The 18,442-nt window shown below is 33.1% G+C and overlaps 1 protein-coding gene across 1 annotated transcript in view; it reads left to right on the top strand.

Annotated features, from left to right (window-relative positions):
- The window catches only part of LOC142618603 (uncharacterized), a 32,487-nt gene extending 19,575 nt beyond the window's left edge, over positions 1-12,912 (top strand). The window contains exons 7-11 of the mRNA XM_075791547.1: positions 5,989-6,663; positions 9,078-9,713; positions 10,020-10,712; positions 11,640-11,770; positions 12,084-12,912. Coding sequence (XP_075647662.1) covers positions 5,989-6,663; positions 9,078-9,713; positions 10,020-10,712; positions 11,640-11,750 — 2,115 coding nt within the window. The 3' untranslated portion in view covers positions 11,751-11,770; positions 12,084-12,912. The remainder of the gene's footprint in view (positions 1-5,988; positions 6,664-9,077; positions 9,714-10,019; positions 10,713-11,639; positions 11,771-12,083) is intronic.
- The last annotated feature ends 5,530 nt before the right edge of the window (positions 12,913-18,442 follow it).

The raw sequence follows: 18,442 nt of genomic DNA, 5'->3' as shown, positions 1-18,442 counted from the left end.
CGTGCAGGTGAAAAAAAAAAAGTGAAAATATGTGCAATATTGTTAAAAATGTGTAGAAATGTGTTTAAACTTGCTTGCCAAACACCCCCTAAGTGTTAAATGGGTAATAGTTTAGGGGGTAAGTGTAAAAAGGGTATAATTAAGGGGGATAAAGTGTAATTTTACCAAACATTTTATAGGATACAAAGAGAGCACCAAAGATTTACATAATTCGACTTTTGACCTCCATCCATAGGTGGAGACGAGGAAATTTCACTAACAATGACTACCTAAGCCTATGGCAGTTGCAATGTTTTGAAGAAGAATAATTCTTTCATCAACAAAATCCTTTTGATCTTTAGACAGACACAGATGGTGCAACAAACCTATCTATCTACCTTTACCTAGTCTTTCTCCCAATAATAAGATTCACAAACCAATTAACAAAATCTCGAAAGAGAACAAATCTAAATACCTAGGTAGCAAATTAACCTTGACTCTAAAGAACAAATCCAAATGTCTAGTTAGCAAACTTTGTCTCTAAAGAGCAGGTCCAAATGCCCAAGTAATGAACCTTGGCTGTGAAGAACAAATCCAACTGCCTAGGTTGTGAACCTTTGCTTTAATACCAATTTGTTGTAAAAGTAGAAAAGTTGATATCAATTTGTTGTCATAGTGGAAGCCTTATTACCAATTTGATGTAGGAAGTGGCCTTTAGAAAGCATTCCCACACAAAATTAAATGCGGAATATGGGTTTTAGAAAGATTTCCAAAACAAATAATATGAAACAAAGATAGGAAAGAAAAAATAGACACAGACACACACAAGATAGAATACCAAGAATATATGTGGTTTGTCATTTGACCTATGTCCACAGATGATAAGAAGAAGAAATTTCACTAGAAAAAAAAAAAAAAATTAATATATATATATATATATATATATACAAATTTCTCTCTCTCTCAATTCAAAGTTTGGGACCAAATTTAAAGGTCAGTACTATACTGCACATCCACAAATTCCCCTTCAAAGAGATCTTTCACTCTCACATTTTGCCACACCACGCTCATCTTTGAAACAAGCTGCATATATTGAGGAGAACACTTTTGTACTCTTGAGGAGGTCAAGTCTAATCTATTAAATTAGCGGAAGCTCTGATACCAAAATGTTGAAAAAAAGACAACAACACTTGTTGAAGAGAACAAACTTTTATTTCAAACTTGTCACAGATTTATGCGATGCGTGAAAATATATAAATATTATGTAATATATATATACAAGGTGTAATATAAAAAAAAAAAAAAAAAAAAACAACAACAACAACAATTATTTCAAGTATTATCTTTTTTGTTTTTAAATATTTCCACAAGTATTTTTTTTTAATTTTTACAAATATATAATTCTATTCTTTTTGGAATTGGTGTGGTTGATTAATAATTTTTTTTAAGGTGATCCATATTTTTCTAACTTCTATTATAGTTTGTTATGTTTGCTTAATAAACAACTAAACTTTATAAGTTTCAAATTTATTATTCAAATTTCTCATCTCTTAATTCTTAAGGAATAAGGAGATTATCATGATAATCAGAACTGTTAGGTTCTAAAGATTTAAGAATTAAATATTTAGAATCATTGTTGAATTGTGTTAGCAAATCGAGATCAAAACATGTCCAGTCTAGGTGTTTAGGCAATGCTTAAATAAGGGTGTTTCAAGTTTTGAAGTCCAGCTGGTTGCAGAAAAGAAAAGTGATGTTCTGCCTTTCTCAACCGATCGAGAATTAGGCTCGACCAATTGAAAATCGTAGGCATAGTTTTTCTGCAGGTTTTTAAATAGGCCCAAGCTCGTAAAAACATTTAGAGTTTCACTTAAACTTCTCTACATATAAAAGGGAAACCCTAGTCACGTTTTGGAGAGCTGAAGAAGACTTGTGTGTTACTCTTTGTGAGATTTGAGAGGTTCTGTACCTTCTAACTACACAAGAATCTACTGGAGCTAAAACTACAATCAAGGATTGGTAGAGATAGTTGTTGCATCAAGATCGACAAGTAAATGTGATTTGAAACCTTTGAGTGCAGTCTCAAAGTCACAAGTAAGGCGGCCTATGTTGGTATAAATCCAAGAAGAGAAGGAGTCCGTGGATTCAAAACTTGCATGTGGTCGTGTTAGTGAGTTACTACATGAGGTAGCAATAGATTTAAGATTAAATATTTTGTAAAAACTTCGATTCTCATATAGTGGATTTGTTTTACCTTGAGGATAATTAGGTCAAATCCCCCCCAGGTTTTTACCTTGAAACGGATAGTTTCATTGGTTTTCCTAGGTAATCATATCATGATGTTATTTACTTTTTCACATCTTTACATGATATGATTCATTTGTATTTAACCTAGATCTGAAAATTAATCTAAATAATCACTTGGTTAATAAATTACGTTAAAAAATCTGTTAAAGAGGTCTAAACAAACTTTCAACAACTCATCACAAAACTATAATGTTATCTGAACCAAAATTAAAATGAAACCATAAGAATAAAAGATAGACTTTATAATGATTTATGACTCAAACAATTGGTAGGCACATTAGAATTTGTAACCATGAAGATTTTATTTTGATATAAACCAAAATTCATATTTCAAAAAAAAAAAAACAAGTATTAAACCTCACAAAAAATCAACCAAAGCTATAAGAGGGATTTGTGATGGGAAATTTAAAAAACAAAACACTAAAATACATTAAAATAAAATAAAATAAAATAACTATCTTCCTAATTTAGAGTCATAAGAAAGAACAAAAATCTATCGAGAGAGAAAGAATACTCTCAGTTTTTTTGTTGAAAAATATGGATTGAATTGATAGAATGATATTAAATTTATACAAAATAAGATGAGGAGAAGAAAAGTCAAAATAAAAGAAAGAGGAAAGGATGAAAGAAGTTTAATGGTAAAGTAAAAAGTAGTTGGGAGTGTACGTTTTTAGACTCCTTAAAAACATCAGTTGTTTAACCTAGTTATTTAGCCAACTGATTACTTAGATAAATTATTCAAATCTAGGTTAACACATTCAAATCATATCATGTAAAACAATGCGGAAAAGTAAATAACACATGATATGATAACCTAGGAAAACCAAACCGGTAAAAAATCTTGGGAGGATTTAACTTATCTATCCTCAAGGTAAAACAAATTTACTATAAAAGAATTGAAGTTTTACAAAAGGAATTAGACCACTAACATCCTAATACTACCTCGAGTAGAAAACTTACTACCACGACCCTACGATAGCTCCAAGTCCACAGACTACTTCTTTTTTAGATCCACAGCAGCCACAAGTACACTCACTTGTATTTTTCTTTAAGCTCTTAAAACAGTAACTGAAAAGATCACAAAGTTCTCGACATCAATCTTGATCTTGATAACCTTAAGTATGTATGAAGGTAAACACATCTAGATTTCATAAAAGATTCACACATACAGCATATCAACAACCTCTAAAACGTGGCTAGGGTTTTTCTTTTTATATGAGACATAAAATATAAAACCCTACACGTCAAATCCAACTTTACACATAAACACACTTTGAGCAGCCTATATCTAGACTCTAAGTTTTGATCATAGTTTGCCAACATTACACATTGAAGTTCCAATACATTTAGATCCTAAATTATTAGAATCTAATAGGGAAATAAAGAGGTAATGAGGGAGGGGAAATGCTAGAGAAAGTGTAACAGTAAATGTGGATTAATAGATAGAAAAAGAGTTTTTATTTTTGAGAATAGGAAGAATAAAAGTTTAAAAAGAGGAAAAAAAAAGGTTGAAAATAAGTAAATAACATAGCACAATGATAGAGTGGAAAATTTATTGCATACATTAATATATATATATATATATATATATATATATATTTAATGGAAAAAAATAATGATATGGCCATTAATATGGTTCAACAGAAGCACATCAATAATAAATGCTACGTTTTTACTTTTAGATATATAGAAATAGTGCGAGCAGATCACTCTTGTACATTGACACAAGCTACTTTCTCTAATAGACACACAAGGCAATTCACTGGATGGACAAACACCAACTCACTTGATGGACACCACTTCACTATACACACTTCACTTTTGTAAAGACACTTGTAAATTCTAACAAAGGCTTGCTGCCGATGCTACACACAAGTGAGAACCCCTTGGGTCCTATTTATAGTTGCTGGTAAGTCAGTTAAACAACCGACATTAAATGTCTTAGTCCATGCCTTTACTGATAGTAAAATATCTTTCACCAATGCTTCTAGCTTCTTTTTTCTTCTGTCTGTACAATTCCGGCTCTATAGGCTTCTAGGTTCTAGCTTCCTATTTATTTCTTGCCCAAGACACCTAGAACAATACTGAAAATTGTGGCTGAACTTTTCTTTTACAAAGAGATCTCTAGAGAAATATCTAATGCATACAAAATTCCGGAGAGAGAGAGAGAGACTGATAGAGAAACTCTAGAAATTTAAAGAGAGGCAGTGCTTGATTTTTAACATGATCTTGGGCATGCAACTCAAGCAACTTCTATATTGACAATGAATGCAAAACAAATAACATGCATTTAATGTTGGCTGGAAAATTCAAGCCAACCATCTATTCTGACAATGCTATGTAGGCTTGAAAATTCAAGCCACATTCTGACTTGATATCAATTTTCAAAATGATATGAAAATTACATTACTCATAATACAAAAAATTTGTTTGGTGTCATGTTTTTAATAACATATTTTTTCAAAAGTGAAAAGACAATTGAGTGTTTGGTATGAGCATTTTTTTTAAGAAAAAAATGTGTGTTTTATGTGTTGTCAACATCATTTGAGTCTCACTTTAAACACTCTAATTGAAAAATGTGACTGAAACACTCTTTATTAAACTCTCTTACCAAACATATATATTGTTTTGGGCCAACAGTTTCAAACACTAAAAACTGTTGTTTGAACTCTCTAACCAAACCAAGAAGTCTTCAGCTTTGCAATATTTAAGTTAAATCTCATCACTTCCACAACCTCTCTAATAAAGTGATGTGTAATACATGTATGCTTTGTTCGATTAGAGTAGATGCGAGAGAAAAAAGAGAGAAGACTAAAGATTGAAAAAAGAGAGAGAACATTTTTTAACGAGAGAAGAGATAGACATGGAATAAACAATTTTGTTTTTTTTTATTTTTTTATAATTTTTTGCTTCAGTAACTACCAAAGATGGCAATTTACAGTAGCTAGTTTGTAAATATTTTTAACTATAGCACCACCAATGTAGCATGCTTTTTAGTGTTTTGAGTGCTAAAATAGAATTTTAGCTATATTAACACAACCAATGTAGCACGTTTTTAGTGTTTTGAGTGCTTAAATAGTATTTTAGTACCACCAATGTGAATGCTCTAGAGACATAGCTTAGCTCTAACTAATTAGACGACCCATCGCTCATCCGGTTTAACACATTTAAGTTCTATTCATTTTCTCTTCTCAAAAAAAAAAAAAGTTCCATTCATTTTCAATGTAGTCTATTTGTTCACATACATCCAATCCATGTCGCTAAGTCTGCCAAAAATGTTGTCATTTTGGAAAGTGAAAAATACTATAAGTTATGGTATGATTGGATAGAATTATATGGAGGGTCTAAATTGAAAATAATTAAAATTTAAGGGTCTAAATAAAGCATTGTTTATAAGTAAATTAGACTTGCATACAATTTTTTTTTTTTTAAGTAGAAAGACCTCGAACTTGTATTAAAGAAAATAAATCGGCCATGATTGGCTAAAAGAACAGCATTGAGACATGGAAAAACATCTTCCATCCACACTGATAAACCTCTAGCATGTTTAGCTAGTAGGTTAATATATTGTATTGAAAATATGCCCAAAGTTAAAAAGTGTAATTTATAAGTTAGCCTAAAACATAATGTAACTTTATTTAATTGATTTTTTTTTTATTAAAAAAAAAAAATCATTCTTGACTTACATATCTATATGTTTTCCAGAAAAATTGCGAAGATGGGGAAATTCTCCACGGCTATTCTGCTGAGCGTGAAATCCCACGGTGGTTTTACCATCAAACTAAAGAGAATTCAGTGGAATTAATGGGGGTTGCACTATGTGGTCTTTATGTCTTTACCAAGCATCCAACTGAGGTTCGTAAGAATTTTGATTCGGGAACTTTTAATCTCTTCCCATTCGAATGTTTTTTGGAGGCCAGCTTTTGTCCCCAGCGTTTAGTGTGCAGTTTTCCTATAGGTGAAGACAACGAACTAGTTTCGTTAAGACATCGTGCATTCATTTGGGTATTGTTCATTCCATATACGACGCATTCACATTATTGGAGTCAAAACAGAACGGTTAATTACACGTTTGGTAGCTCTGCGCTAGATTTCTATGTGGAAAGCAGTGTGATCAAGGATGTATACCGGCACAACATGGAAGAGTTAACACGTATAATGGCACGATGCTCTGCCCCGCTTGATAGGTTCCTAATTGACTACTCTTGCAATCCCAAATTATTATACCTGATGTGGGACAACTTTCCAGAGATATTCATTGAAGCTACGAGCTCTAGTGAGTACCTACACCCTCAAAGGTTATTCATTTCTCAAGGGGAGACTAGTGGAACTGCACATTATTCTTATGAGGATGACCCATACCCTGATAATCAGTTCCGGGTAAGAATTCTTAAGTCTGGAAAACTTTTCATTTGGTTTTGTATCCTTAAGAAAATTATGTTTGGGAAAATTACATAAAAGGTCCAATGTTTATGCCATATGCCATATCAGATCATATGTTTTTAATTTTGTCAATTAGAGCCCCAAATTTATAAAATTTCTTTAATTTGAAGCTTATTACCATCTCCATTATTTATGTTCCTTATTTTAGGTAATAATGGAGGGGAAAAAAAAAGTGAGAAGCCATTGGTTAAAGTTTGCGTTTTATAGAAGTAGGTTCATTAATTAATTTGGTAGCCAATGAACACTGAGGGTAGAGAAAGAAAGCTCCATTTAGAGAGAGAAAAATTCACATAAAGTGAGAAAGTGATTGCCCAAAAACTGAAGCCAATTACCTAGGTGAAACACAAAGTTTTACTAATGGTTTCACGTTTTTCTCGACTTCATTACTTTTTGGGATAATGGAAATGAATAGTGGAGATTGATAGGGTTTCAAATTGAAACAGTTTCATAAGTTATTGAATTTTTTTGATACTATTAGAAACTTTTCTAAAGAAGAGCCATTTGGACCCGCCAAAACCAGTTGTTAGGTAATCTTGGAGTACTCACCCTTGATGGGTTGAGCGGTTTATTTTTATGTCCAAGAGCATTCCTAAGTTTGGGATTTTGATTCTCTAAATTAAAAACTTGTGACTGAATTTGAAATAGGCTATAAACACTTAACATTTTTATATTGTTTCCCCTTGTGTTTTTAAACTCGAACAAAAAGTGTGTTTCCAAATTGTAACTCACGAGATTCTATTTTAAAAATACTTTTTTAAAAACAAAATTACGTTTTTGCACTGTTGTTTTCATAACAACATTTATTTTTTAAATAGATTTTATCAAATACTTCATTGCATTTTAAAAATTGTGTTTTCAAAATTCACATTTTAAAATAGCTAACTATATAAACCTTTAGAGTCCGCTTAGCATTGTGATTTCTTGGGGGGGGGGGGGGGGGGAGCGATTTTGAATGAAAATGAAAATGAAAAACAAATGGCATTTTGTTTTTAAGCAAATTATGTTTTTAAAACTAGAGAAAATGTGCATTTTCAAATTGTTGCTCATGGGGTTACCCTTTCAAATTAAAATTGCTAGAAAACAGTGTTTTGGCACTTCAATTTTTCACAACAATATTTTCACAAATTTTACCAAACAATCAATTGCATTTTTAAAAATCATGTTTTCAAAAACGTAACTTTTAAAATTGCGATTTTGTTGAATGAAAATGAAAAACAAATGGCATTTTGTTTTTAAGCAAATCATGTTTTTAAAACAGGAGGAAATGTGCATTTTCAAATTGTTGCTCATGGGGTTACCCTTTCAAATTAAAATTGCTAGAAAACAGTGTTTTGGCACTTCAATTTTTCACAACAATATTTTCACAAATTTTACCAAACAATCAATTGCATATTTAAAAATCATGTTTTCAAAAACGTAACTTTTAAAATTGCTATTTTTTTGAATAAAAATGAAAATGAAAAACAAATGGCATTTTGTTTTTAAGCAAATCATGTTTTTAAAACCGGAGGAAATGTGCATTTTCAAATTGTTGCTCATGGGGTTACCCTTTCAAATTAAAATTGCTAGAAAAAAGTGTTTTGGCACTTCAATTTTTCACAACAATATTTTCACAAATTTTACCAAACAATCAATTGCATTTTTAAAAATCATGTTTTCAAAAACGTAACTTTTAAAATTGCGATTTTGTTGTTTTCAAACAGCGGATCTAATTGCTAGAAGTATTGTAAAAAAAAGAGAGTAGAAATTATTTGCTAGATTGCACTTGGACACTTGTTAATTGCTTATTTGCTAGAAATACCATAAGAAACAAGAGAAATTATTTTTGTGTGAGAAGCCCGCCAAAAAAAGTTCAAAGCTCTAGAACTAGGCTTTCTTTTTTGGGGTGCTTGCAAAGCGCGCTTTTAGAGTATTGGTAATAGATTTCCTAAAAGAGAATGCGGTGAATATTGGTAATCAAAACTAAAAACATCCAAAAATCAACCCACACCAGCTTACGTACACATTTTCTTCCGAAGATGGGTTTTAGCTATAGTTGCTTCCAATCTTTAGGGAGTAATATTCATTTCTTAAATATTTATTTATTGTTTTTGTGTTTTGGTAATTGTTATAAAGTTGTTTTGATAAGTGAGATGAATAATAAAAGAATGAAAGAAGAAATAATATTTAAATAAAATATGGTTTAGAATAAAGAATCTAATGTGGGTTAAAATGAAAAGTAGTTAGCTAAATCTGGAAAAGTAGGTCTTATCCTAAAATTGGGAGAAATTTTAACTAACTTGCTATCACTGCTCTTACTAAATAGCTAACGTGCTTTGAATTGTTTTGTTTTTTTATTTTATTTTTTTCAGTACTTTCATCCGTCCACTCTGTATAATTTTTGCTTCCCCACAAGAAGAACTCTAAAGTGGTTTAACCATCAAAGTCTTGGGTACTCAATCTCAATTGACATAACCTCAAATTTGTATGATGACAGCAATTGGATGGGGTTAGCACTGTATGCTTCTTTTTCTATTGATAGGGATGACACCATTTTTGAAAATATGGTTTCAATTTCTTCACCTCACTTCCTATATTGTCAATTTGAGTTGAGTAGCGCTAGTCTGGATCAAATCCATTCTTGCCGCATCGATGATGAAGAAAAAACTTGGTTATATAATCAATGTGGATTCAGTTGGATATCCTACATACCAGGTGAGGCATTTAAGGATATGTTGAATCAGTGCGACCATATGAAGGCTTCATTTGTAAGTGATTTGCCAGGTGTGATAGTGCAAAAATGTGGGCTTCGTCTTTTGCACAAGCATGATAAGTTACAATTTGAGCGAGAACTACAATATTTCTACACCTTGATTTCTCAATATCAGGATTTCAATCGATGTCTTTTGAAACAAGAACCTGTGCATTATGATGTTGACACGATTTCAGAAAGAACTGAAACTACTGGAATGATTGCTAGAACTTTTGAAGTTCCCATTGAGCAGCTGGTAAGAAATTTTGAGTATTTTCTTAGGAACACAATGATTTTCAAGGTCCTTTTTACAGCTGTTTAGTGTCATGTTGTGATTGATGCTAATAAAAGCAATGTAAGTGATAGACCTATGTGAAAGTAATGTTACTTTAATCACAATATGTTATGTCAACAATTGTAAAAAAGATTGTGAAAATTACTATGCCCTTTACATTACTATTTACATTGCTTGAAATGCAGGATGAACACCTCTAATTTTCTACCCTGGTCTGTGGCTCAAGTGCATACCTTATTAATATCATTATTATTTTTTTAATATCAGGACTTGGATGGATGCTTTGAATATTTTGGATGTTTCCCTCTGGTAGACGTTTTACCTTATTTCAGCAGTCAAAGTAATGAGCCGTCAGTGACAATCTATGTACCCGAATATTTCGACAATGACATTGATTGGATGGGGCTTGTTTTATGTGCTAATTTTTCAATCCAGGAGCATCAAACAGCTGCGATACTTGAAAATCCTAACTCAACAATTTCTCACCACCTTATTTGCCTTTTAGAAACTGATGTAGCCGGTCCGGAGCATTTACTCATCCATCTCACTAATAATGAAGAATTCATGTGGCTAGATACGGAAGGGCAATTTCTTTGGTTGTCCTGTATTTCACGTGAGTTGTTACCGGATGAGTTCAATCAATGTGGTTGCATCAAAGCTTCAATTGTTAGCGATTGGCCAGGTGTGATGGTGCAAAAATGTGGGCTTCGTTTCTTACATGTGAATGATGACTGGTTTGGGGAGATGAGAAATTGTTGTCAGAAGGAATATTTATGTAAAAATATCGTCAATCAAGTGACAGCAGGTAAGTTGCAAATGAAGCAAGACCATGATGATGAGACAGGACCTAGAAGAACTAGTAGCTCCAATGAAAACCAAATTCACTATGAAATTACAAGGCCTATTGATAAAGGGGAAACAAGTGAAGCTAAGGATCAACACTGCCAAAGCAACCTGCTGGTAATTAATAAACTATCATTTATCTCAAAAGCTTAGCAAATTGGAAATGGTTAACTAAATCATTTGATCATTATTCTAATACTTCTTTTTAGGTGTAGTTCAAATTCTCCCTTGATAAATGAGGCCAAAACGTAAGATTTTTTAACTTTTTAAATAAAAGGTAGAGTGGAGACATATATCAAACTTAGATTATTTACTCTAATACCATGAAAATGCTCAATTTTACGATTGTTTATATTTCTTGGATATAATAGTGCACAATTTTAAATGATTTTGCATTGAATACAGATTTAGATATGTTATATTAAATTTGATTTATAAAATGAATCAAATTCAAATGGAGAGAGATCATATCACGATAAAGATAAACCAATGTTATGAATACTGTTTCGGACTCCGTTTCGGTTTGCCAATTGAAACAGAATATTTTGATACCGACCTATTTCGGTATACCGTTTCAGGGTGTTTTGGAGTTATGTTATTTTATAATAAAATATATATATATATTATTAATTAAAAAAAACCTATATAAATTATTAAGGGTTTTAAAGAAGTTATAAGTACATATTTCAACTAATATGTAATCTTTAAGCCCAAATAATAATAATAATAATAATAATAAGTATTAGTTCAATCATTTATAAAATATAATAAGAGTAATAATATGAAGAAAAAAAAAGTTGATGTTAATATTAGTGATTGGAACAGTGGAAGAGGGTTAAGGCTGGAACATTCATTTTTATTGTTAGTCACGTGGGGCTCACAAAAACAAAACAAAGAAAAAATTCAAATTTTAAAACACAAGTGACAAAATAGAGGAGTATGTGGGCTGGCAAAATAAAACAAATAAAAAATTTAAAACAAAGGATATAGCATTTAAGGAAGAGTAAGGAGGCTGACAAATAGTCACATACATTACCTGTACAGCACACAAACAAAAAAGAAAAGGAAAGGCAAACTGGCAGCAAGACCGAAACCCACCAGAAGAAGAAGAAAAAGAAGAAGAAGAAGAAGAAAAACAAGAAGAACGGTCCGTAACCAAGAAGAAGAAGAAGAAGGTAGGATTTTTTTTTATTTTTTATTTTTTATTTTTTATTTTAAGCCAAAATCTAGTACCGGCCGAAATTGGCCGGAATGGCCGAAATACCCTGAAACAGGCCGAAATTTGACTTGAGGTGGAACAGGGGTATTATGGTACCGGTTTGCATGCCGGTACGAAATATTCCGGCCATTCCAGTCGGAACAAAACGGAATCAAATAACAATGCGATAAACTACAATTTTTGTCTCAAAAGTTTAAAGATGTTAGGAAAATTTTTAATTTAATCATTTAACCATTATTCTAATAACACACAATATTTTTGTTTTACAGGACTTTGATCATTGCCTTGTCCATAATTTTTGTTTCGGTAAATATGAAGATCTAGGTTGGTTCAGCAATCAGAGTGATTTGCCCACGTTGCAGTCAATTTAATTAGAAATTTGTGCAGTGATAATACTTGGATAGGATTTGCTCTATATGCCTTTTTTGAATTGAACGAGGATCAGAATTCCTTCCTAGACATTCTTGATTCAGAAACTTCCTACAACCTTATTTATCATTTCGAAATCAATATTGGTAGTGTGAAGCCTTGCCGTATCTATTGTCCAACTAAGAAAGATCTCATGCTGTCACAAACAGGTGGATTCTTTTGGTTGTCCTATATACCACGCCGGTCGCTTCCAGATTGGCTAAATCATTGCATTCTTGCTAAGTTTTCATTTGCAACTAACTGCCCAGGCTTGGCAGCGCAGAAGTGTGGTCTTCTTCCCATGTACAAGCACACGGGGCATAGCCATGGTTTCACGTACAAGCTCTGTGAGAGAGAGTTCAAGAAGGAAATATTAACGTACCTCGTGAAATCCTTGTCTGATAATTGGATTATCTTCTGGAACTTGACGATTGATAATACAAACAAGAGGAGGCAAAAACACTATAATGAAGCAAGACCAAGTACAAGTGGCAGCTCTAATGAGGACTCTCACCCTGAAAGACGGACGGAACATGTTGATCCCATGCTTAAAGACAAGGGGAAGAGGGTTCTAGAATAATTTCTCTTATTGTTTACATCTCAGTGGACTCAGTTGAAATGGAGAAAGTCCATTTTGTGATTAAGATTTTAAATTTTCTGTTTTGAATCTGATCACGTATTTATATTATTTTTTTTTATAAATAAGGGTTTCTAAATCTCTTAATATTCTCTTGGGCATCTGCAATCCCCCATCCCACACATTGGATTATTACAAAGAGAAATTCTTTGAAGGTGGCCCCAAGATGTTGGCGGGAGGTTTTGAACTCAGTATTTCATTGATATCATGAAACCTTTTGAACCACTTAACCAACCCAGCCCCTTGAGGTTATCCTAGTTAATTCCTAATGGATCTATATGCTTTCCTAGGAGATACTTCCTAGTTTTCCTCTCGATAGTAAAACTTGAGCCACAATTTCAATACTGTTCTATAGAAGATGTCCTGGGCAAGAAACAAGGAAGAAATTTGAAACTAGAAGCCTATGGAACAGGAACTATACAGACCGAAGGTAAAAGACACTAGAAGCTAGGTAGCATTTTACTGTTACTAAAAGAATTGTGTAGAAATATCAAAGTCGGTGGCTTAACCGACTTAAAACAAGTACATATAGGAGGAAGCTAGGTAGGGTGCCCATTGTGTGTGGGAAACAAAACACCAATTCCGAGTGTGAGTGTCTAAGTGTCTATATAAAAGTGAGTGTGCTCAGTAAAGTGCATAGGTGCAAGGTTGTGAAACCTAGACCGGACCATACGGTCCAACCGTATTAATTGGAAACCGTTTATCAATACGGGTTTTTAACTCTCAGGAACCGGCCTATACAAGAAAGCAGTGAACCGTCCAAACTGCAATCGAACCTCCCGGGTTTGAGAACTGTTGACGGTTCTTGCGGTTTAGATCTGGATTTTATTTTTGGTACTTACCACCATTGTTGATGCTACAAACCACCATGAGATGCTGTTAGACCTTTAGATCGCATTGCCTCTCTTCTTTTTCTTAGTCTCACTTGCACATTATCTCTAATTTTTCTGCGTTTTTTGCCTTTTGCCTTTTCAGTTTCTGTGTCTGGACGGAGGACTCTAGAGTTGCTTTGCAGATGATGGAGATGGTGAAGAAATGCTTGGCTGTCATCTACTCACTGACCAACCACTTTATTCTTGGGCTTTGTTTTGTATTTAGGCTATTATTTAATGAGTAGACTTCTAGCTTCTTCTTTTTAAGGGCCCGTTTGGATAGAACTTATTGCTGAAAACTGAAAACACTGTAGCAAAATAATTTTTAAATTGGTAAAAAACACTGTTAATGCCAAAAGTTACTGTTCATTGGCCTAAAATCACTGTTCATGTACAATGAACAGTAACAAACACGCGAAAAAAAAAAAAAAAAAAATTTTGGACGTGGACGCACGTTTTGGCTATCCAAACGCCCTCTAAGTCCTTCTATCTTTTTTGTTTCCCACTTTTAAATTTTATTGGACAGTTGACTGTTCTAATGGGCTTGAGCATTAACGCATGGGCTTGGTTTAATTTGTGCCTAAGGCATGGGCTAGACGTAGGCTTCATGAAAAAAAATATTTTTATAAAATTACGTTTTTGGTACCTAAATATTTTCTTATTTTAGTCAAAGTTTCTATTATTTCTAATTTAATATATTTATTTATTTATTAAATTAATTATGAAATTATCACGGTTCAACCTTAAAAACCTTGAACCTCTCTTTTTTTCGGTTCATTGAACGATCCGGGTCTGAAAACCTTGCATAATTGTTCATTGAGTGAGAAGTGAGTACAAGTGAAATATTAATCTGAAGTGTGTCTAGGACCTTGAGGTACTAGTGTGTTATTATTAATTTGAAATAAATTTTTGTTTGTTCTCTACTCTTCCATATTGTGCTTTTGTTCAACAGGGCCTGATTAGTCGAGCAAGTCCTCTAACCCAATTCTCCCCCTTCTCTTTTTTTCAATATTCCTCCACAAACACTAATGTGACACGACTCGTACCTTAGCGGAGCCTTGAGTCCAAGATAACTTATAGCTTACAGAGACATAGCTCAGCTCTAACTAATTAGAAGGCCCATTGCTCATCTAGTTTAACACCTTTTAACTTCCATTTGTTTTCAATGTGGTCTATTTGTCCATATCCATCCAATCCGCACAATTAAGTATACCAAAAATGTGGTCGTTTTCAAAGAAATTTATTAGATATTCCGGAAGTATAATATCTTCCTCTCATATGGAGGTGGACCCCATGGTGAATGAGACCTACTCCTATATGAGAGGGAGGGAGTATACTCCCAGATTACTTAATAATCACCCCGTTTTCAGTGCCTTGATTCCAACAGATAGAACTTATTTACCTTGGTGCATTTTTTATTTTATTTTTAGTGAGCTTATCCACACACACCCAGTCAACTACACAATATTGATTATGATATTTGAAATACAAGAAGCTAAAATAAATGTCAAATATGGTATGACACAGCCAAATAAATATCAAATTGGATTAAAAAAAAAGCCCTAAAAATGGCAAAGGAATAAACATAAAATAGAGAATTCCAATAACAAAATAACCACTTTACCTTTGTATTATTGGACAAACTGAATACCATGTCCTGGATATGTAGTGGAGGAACAGAACCAAACACTTCTCTAACCTCATAATATTTTCAGGTGAACAATAAATCGAAGTTCCTAAGAAAAAAATGTCATGAAGAAGAAATTAACCACAAACAATGAGAATAACATAACAATCTCCACCTAAGCTATAATTATTGAGGGAGGACCTCCCAATCCAAGAAAGCCCCATAGTTCACACTTAGTGCTCAAGGCCACCGATATTATCAGAATCAAGATCCTACACAGGATTAGTGGAGGGACTTTGTGGATTGGATCAAGATTAATTATAAATTTATAATAACATAGCATATATGTTATGTTATTAGCACAACTTTTACACCCTACAGGACTACATCTCCACTAGCTAAAGAATTATATATATATTTTTTTTACAGAACAAATTATCCAAAATTCATTAGTTATCAACCAAGTACCAGAACTATCAAATATAAGCAAAGGAAAATGCTTTCCAAAGTTCCAAATTCCAACACCATAATAAGTTAATAAATAAAATGTAATAAACTAAAGTTAATAAGTTAAATAGTTTAACTTAATTACATAGCTACTTCAAAGATAAAAATAAAAAGTGAAAATATACTATTGGCCGCTAAAATTTGGGTCAAGTTCTACTTTAGTACCTGAAATATGAATATTTAACGGCATGTAGGAAAGCAGTCATGAAGCTTTAGCCACCAACGTATGATGGTAATGCAAAAGACAACATGCAGTTAACATGAGTAGAAGCAGGAAATTAAGCATTTCTACTGTATAGTTTTGACTGAGAAAATCTAATGAAATTTACTGATCTTGCGTTCTTGACTGCCCTTGTTCTAACACTGTAGCCAAATACAGTGGGATTTGAAGAGGCAATTTAGACATGTAGTCTTGGTTTATGAAATAGAGACTAATGGCTTTACTACTTTGGAATGAATTTGCCAATAAAGGTCTAGTTCTAGGTAGAGGGTGAAATCATGAGTTCATGACCAATTAGGTGTATTACCAATATTATAAAAAAAGAAAAAAGAAAATGGAATTTGAAGAATTCAATAGAGAGAGATCATACCTAAAACGACGTCGGAAGTTCAATCAATCTTTTTCCGTAAAAATGACGTCGTTATTTGAATTACCCAAATGACGATGCTTTCATTTATCCTTTTTGGAAATGCCGCCGTTTTAAAGGCCCATGTTTTCTCAGCCCAAGCAACCGATCCTGTTTTCTAAATCTCTCACTTAAACAGTTAAACCTTATTGGGTCGGGGGAATGTGCAGATTAGCAATGTGGATGTCATGAATATAGTAAGTTAGGCATTGTTTGAAACTATAAAGGAAAATAACAACTCGAGTTTTTGAAACTCGAGATTCACATAATAAATCGAGTCTCAAAAACTCGCTTTATGCTCGCTTTGGGCTTGCTGAGGTGGACAAAATGCCACCTGGATCTCGAGTTTCTAAAACTCGTTTTAGGGTTTAGATAAAACTCGAGTTTATAAAACTCGAGTTTTACTATATCTTATTTTTAAATTATGTTTGTTATACGCATGGAACTCGAGTCTTAGAGACTCGAGTTTTATGATAGTAACTCGAGTCTTATAGACTCGATTTCCTCTGGGCATGTTTATTTAAAAACTCAGCCCGTGGCATTAACTCTCACAGAAGACCCTTAGTAACAACACACAGAGAAAACCTAAAACAGAGCTCTTAGCCTCACTAAGTCTCACTCACTCACCCTCACTAAGTCTCACTCACCCTCACTAAGTCTCACTCACCCATAACTCTCTCACACCACTCACTCTCACAAAACCACATTGTCCACTCTCACTGCTCTTCCCTCTCAGCAAATTCATATCTAAGGTAAGGGTTTGCATAATTTGATTGTCATTGTAGTTGGGTATGTTGTCTATGGGTGTGGGTTAAAGAGTTTTACCATTTATTTTGTAGATAGTTAACATAACTTAGTTAATTTATCAATATTGTGAATTATAGAACTTTGTTTTGTTAGTGTTAATTTTTTGAGTATTTATTTGTATAGTTTTTGTTATCAAAATTTTATTCATCATTTTATTTTTATCATGATCTTACAAATTTCTTTGACTTTATTTATCATTGGTTTGGGTATGAAATGGGTAGTGAATGAATGTAATGAATGGGAATGGGTATGTAATTATCAAAATTTTATTCATCATTTCTAGGCTTTTATTTTTATCATGATCTTTCAAGTTTTTTTGACTTTATTTATCATTGGTTTGGGTATGAAATGGGTAGTGAATGAATGTAGTGAATGGGTATGTAATCATGCTCCTTTACCCACCTAGTTCTTTCAGAACCCTTTTAGGCATTATAGGTCACCACACAATGGAGTAATAGATAATTCCGTCTCTCCATCCACTAGGATTAGAAGGTTTACGTCTTGGCCTTTAGATATTAATGGGCACTCTATAACCTGGCTTGAATATGTTCATTGGTAAGATTGCATTACTTTTTTCCCTCACTTTACGACTATGTGATTTAACTAACATAGGACTTGACTTGAACAGGTTCACAATGCCTGATATTGTTATAATCATATACCATGGTGGTCCGCTTAAGAATCCCAATGCGAACAAGGGATTGCCATTTGAGGGGCCGGGTATGAAAACCTATTATGCCGAAGTTGATCGTAGGTTGAAAACCCTAGATGAATTGAAGATATTTGTCATGGAAGAGTTGTGTAAGAATCCTGATGCGTACAACATGCAAATTACTTATCGTATGCCAAATGAAATCATGAAGCACCGGATAAATTACAAGTATATGCTGATAGAAAAAGACAAACATGTGAAGATCATGTTTGACAAGTTGGAGAGTATAGCTGAAGTAAGTAACATTGAGTTGTACATACAGTTGGAGCTGCGTGCAGGATGGCAAGAGGATATCCAACAAACAACCACAAGCTTACAAGTTGCGCTTCCGGATGCTCAATATGAGTATTCTACACATGTAGAGGATGATGATGTTCATGCCGATGGAGATGATGATGATGATGACGACGACTATGTTGATGAGACTACTGC

The sequence above is a fragment of the Castanea sativa genome, chromosome 12 (genome assembly GCF_040712315.1).
Source record: "Castanea sativa cultivar Marrone di Chiusa Pesio chromosome 12, ASM4071231v1".
NCBI lineage: Eukaryota > Viridiplantae > Streptophyta > Magnoliopsida > Fagales > Fagaceae > Castanea > Castanea sativa.
This window is presented reverse-complemented; position numbering and strand designations above follow the sequence as displayed.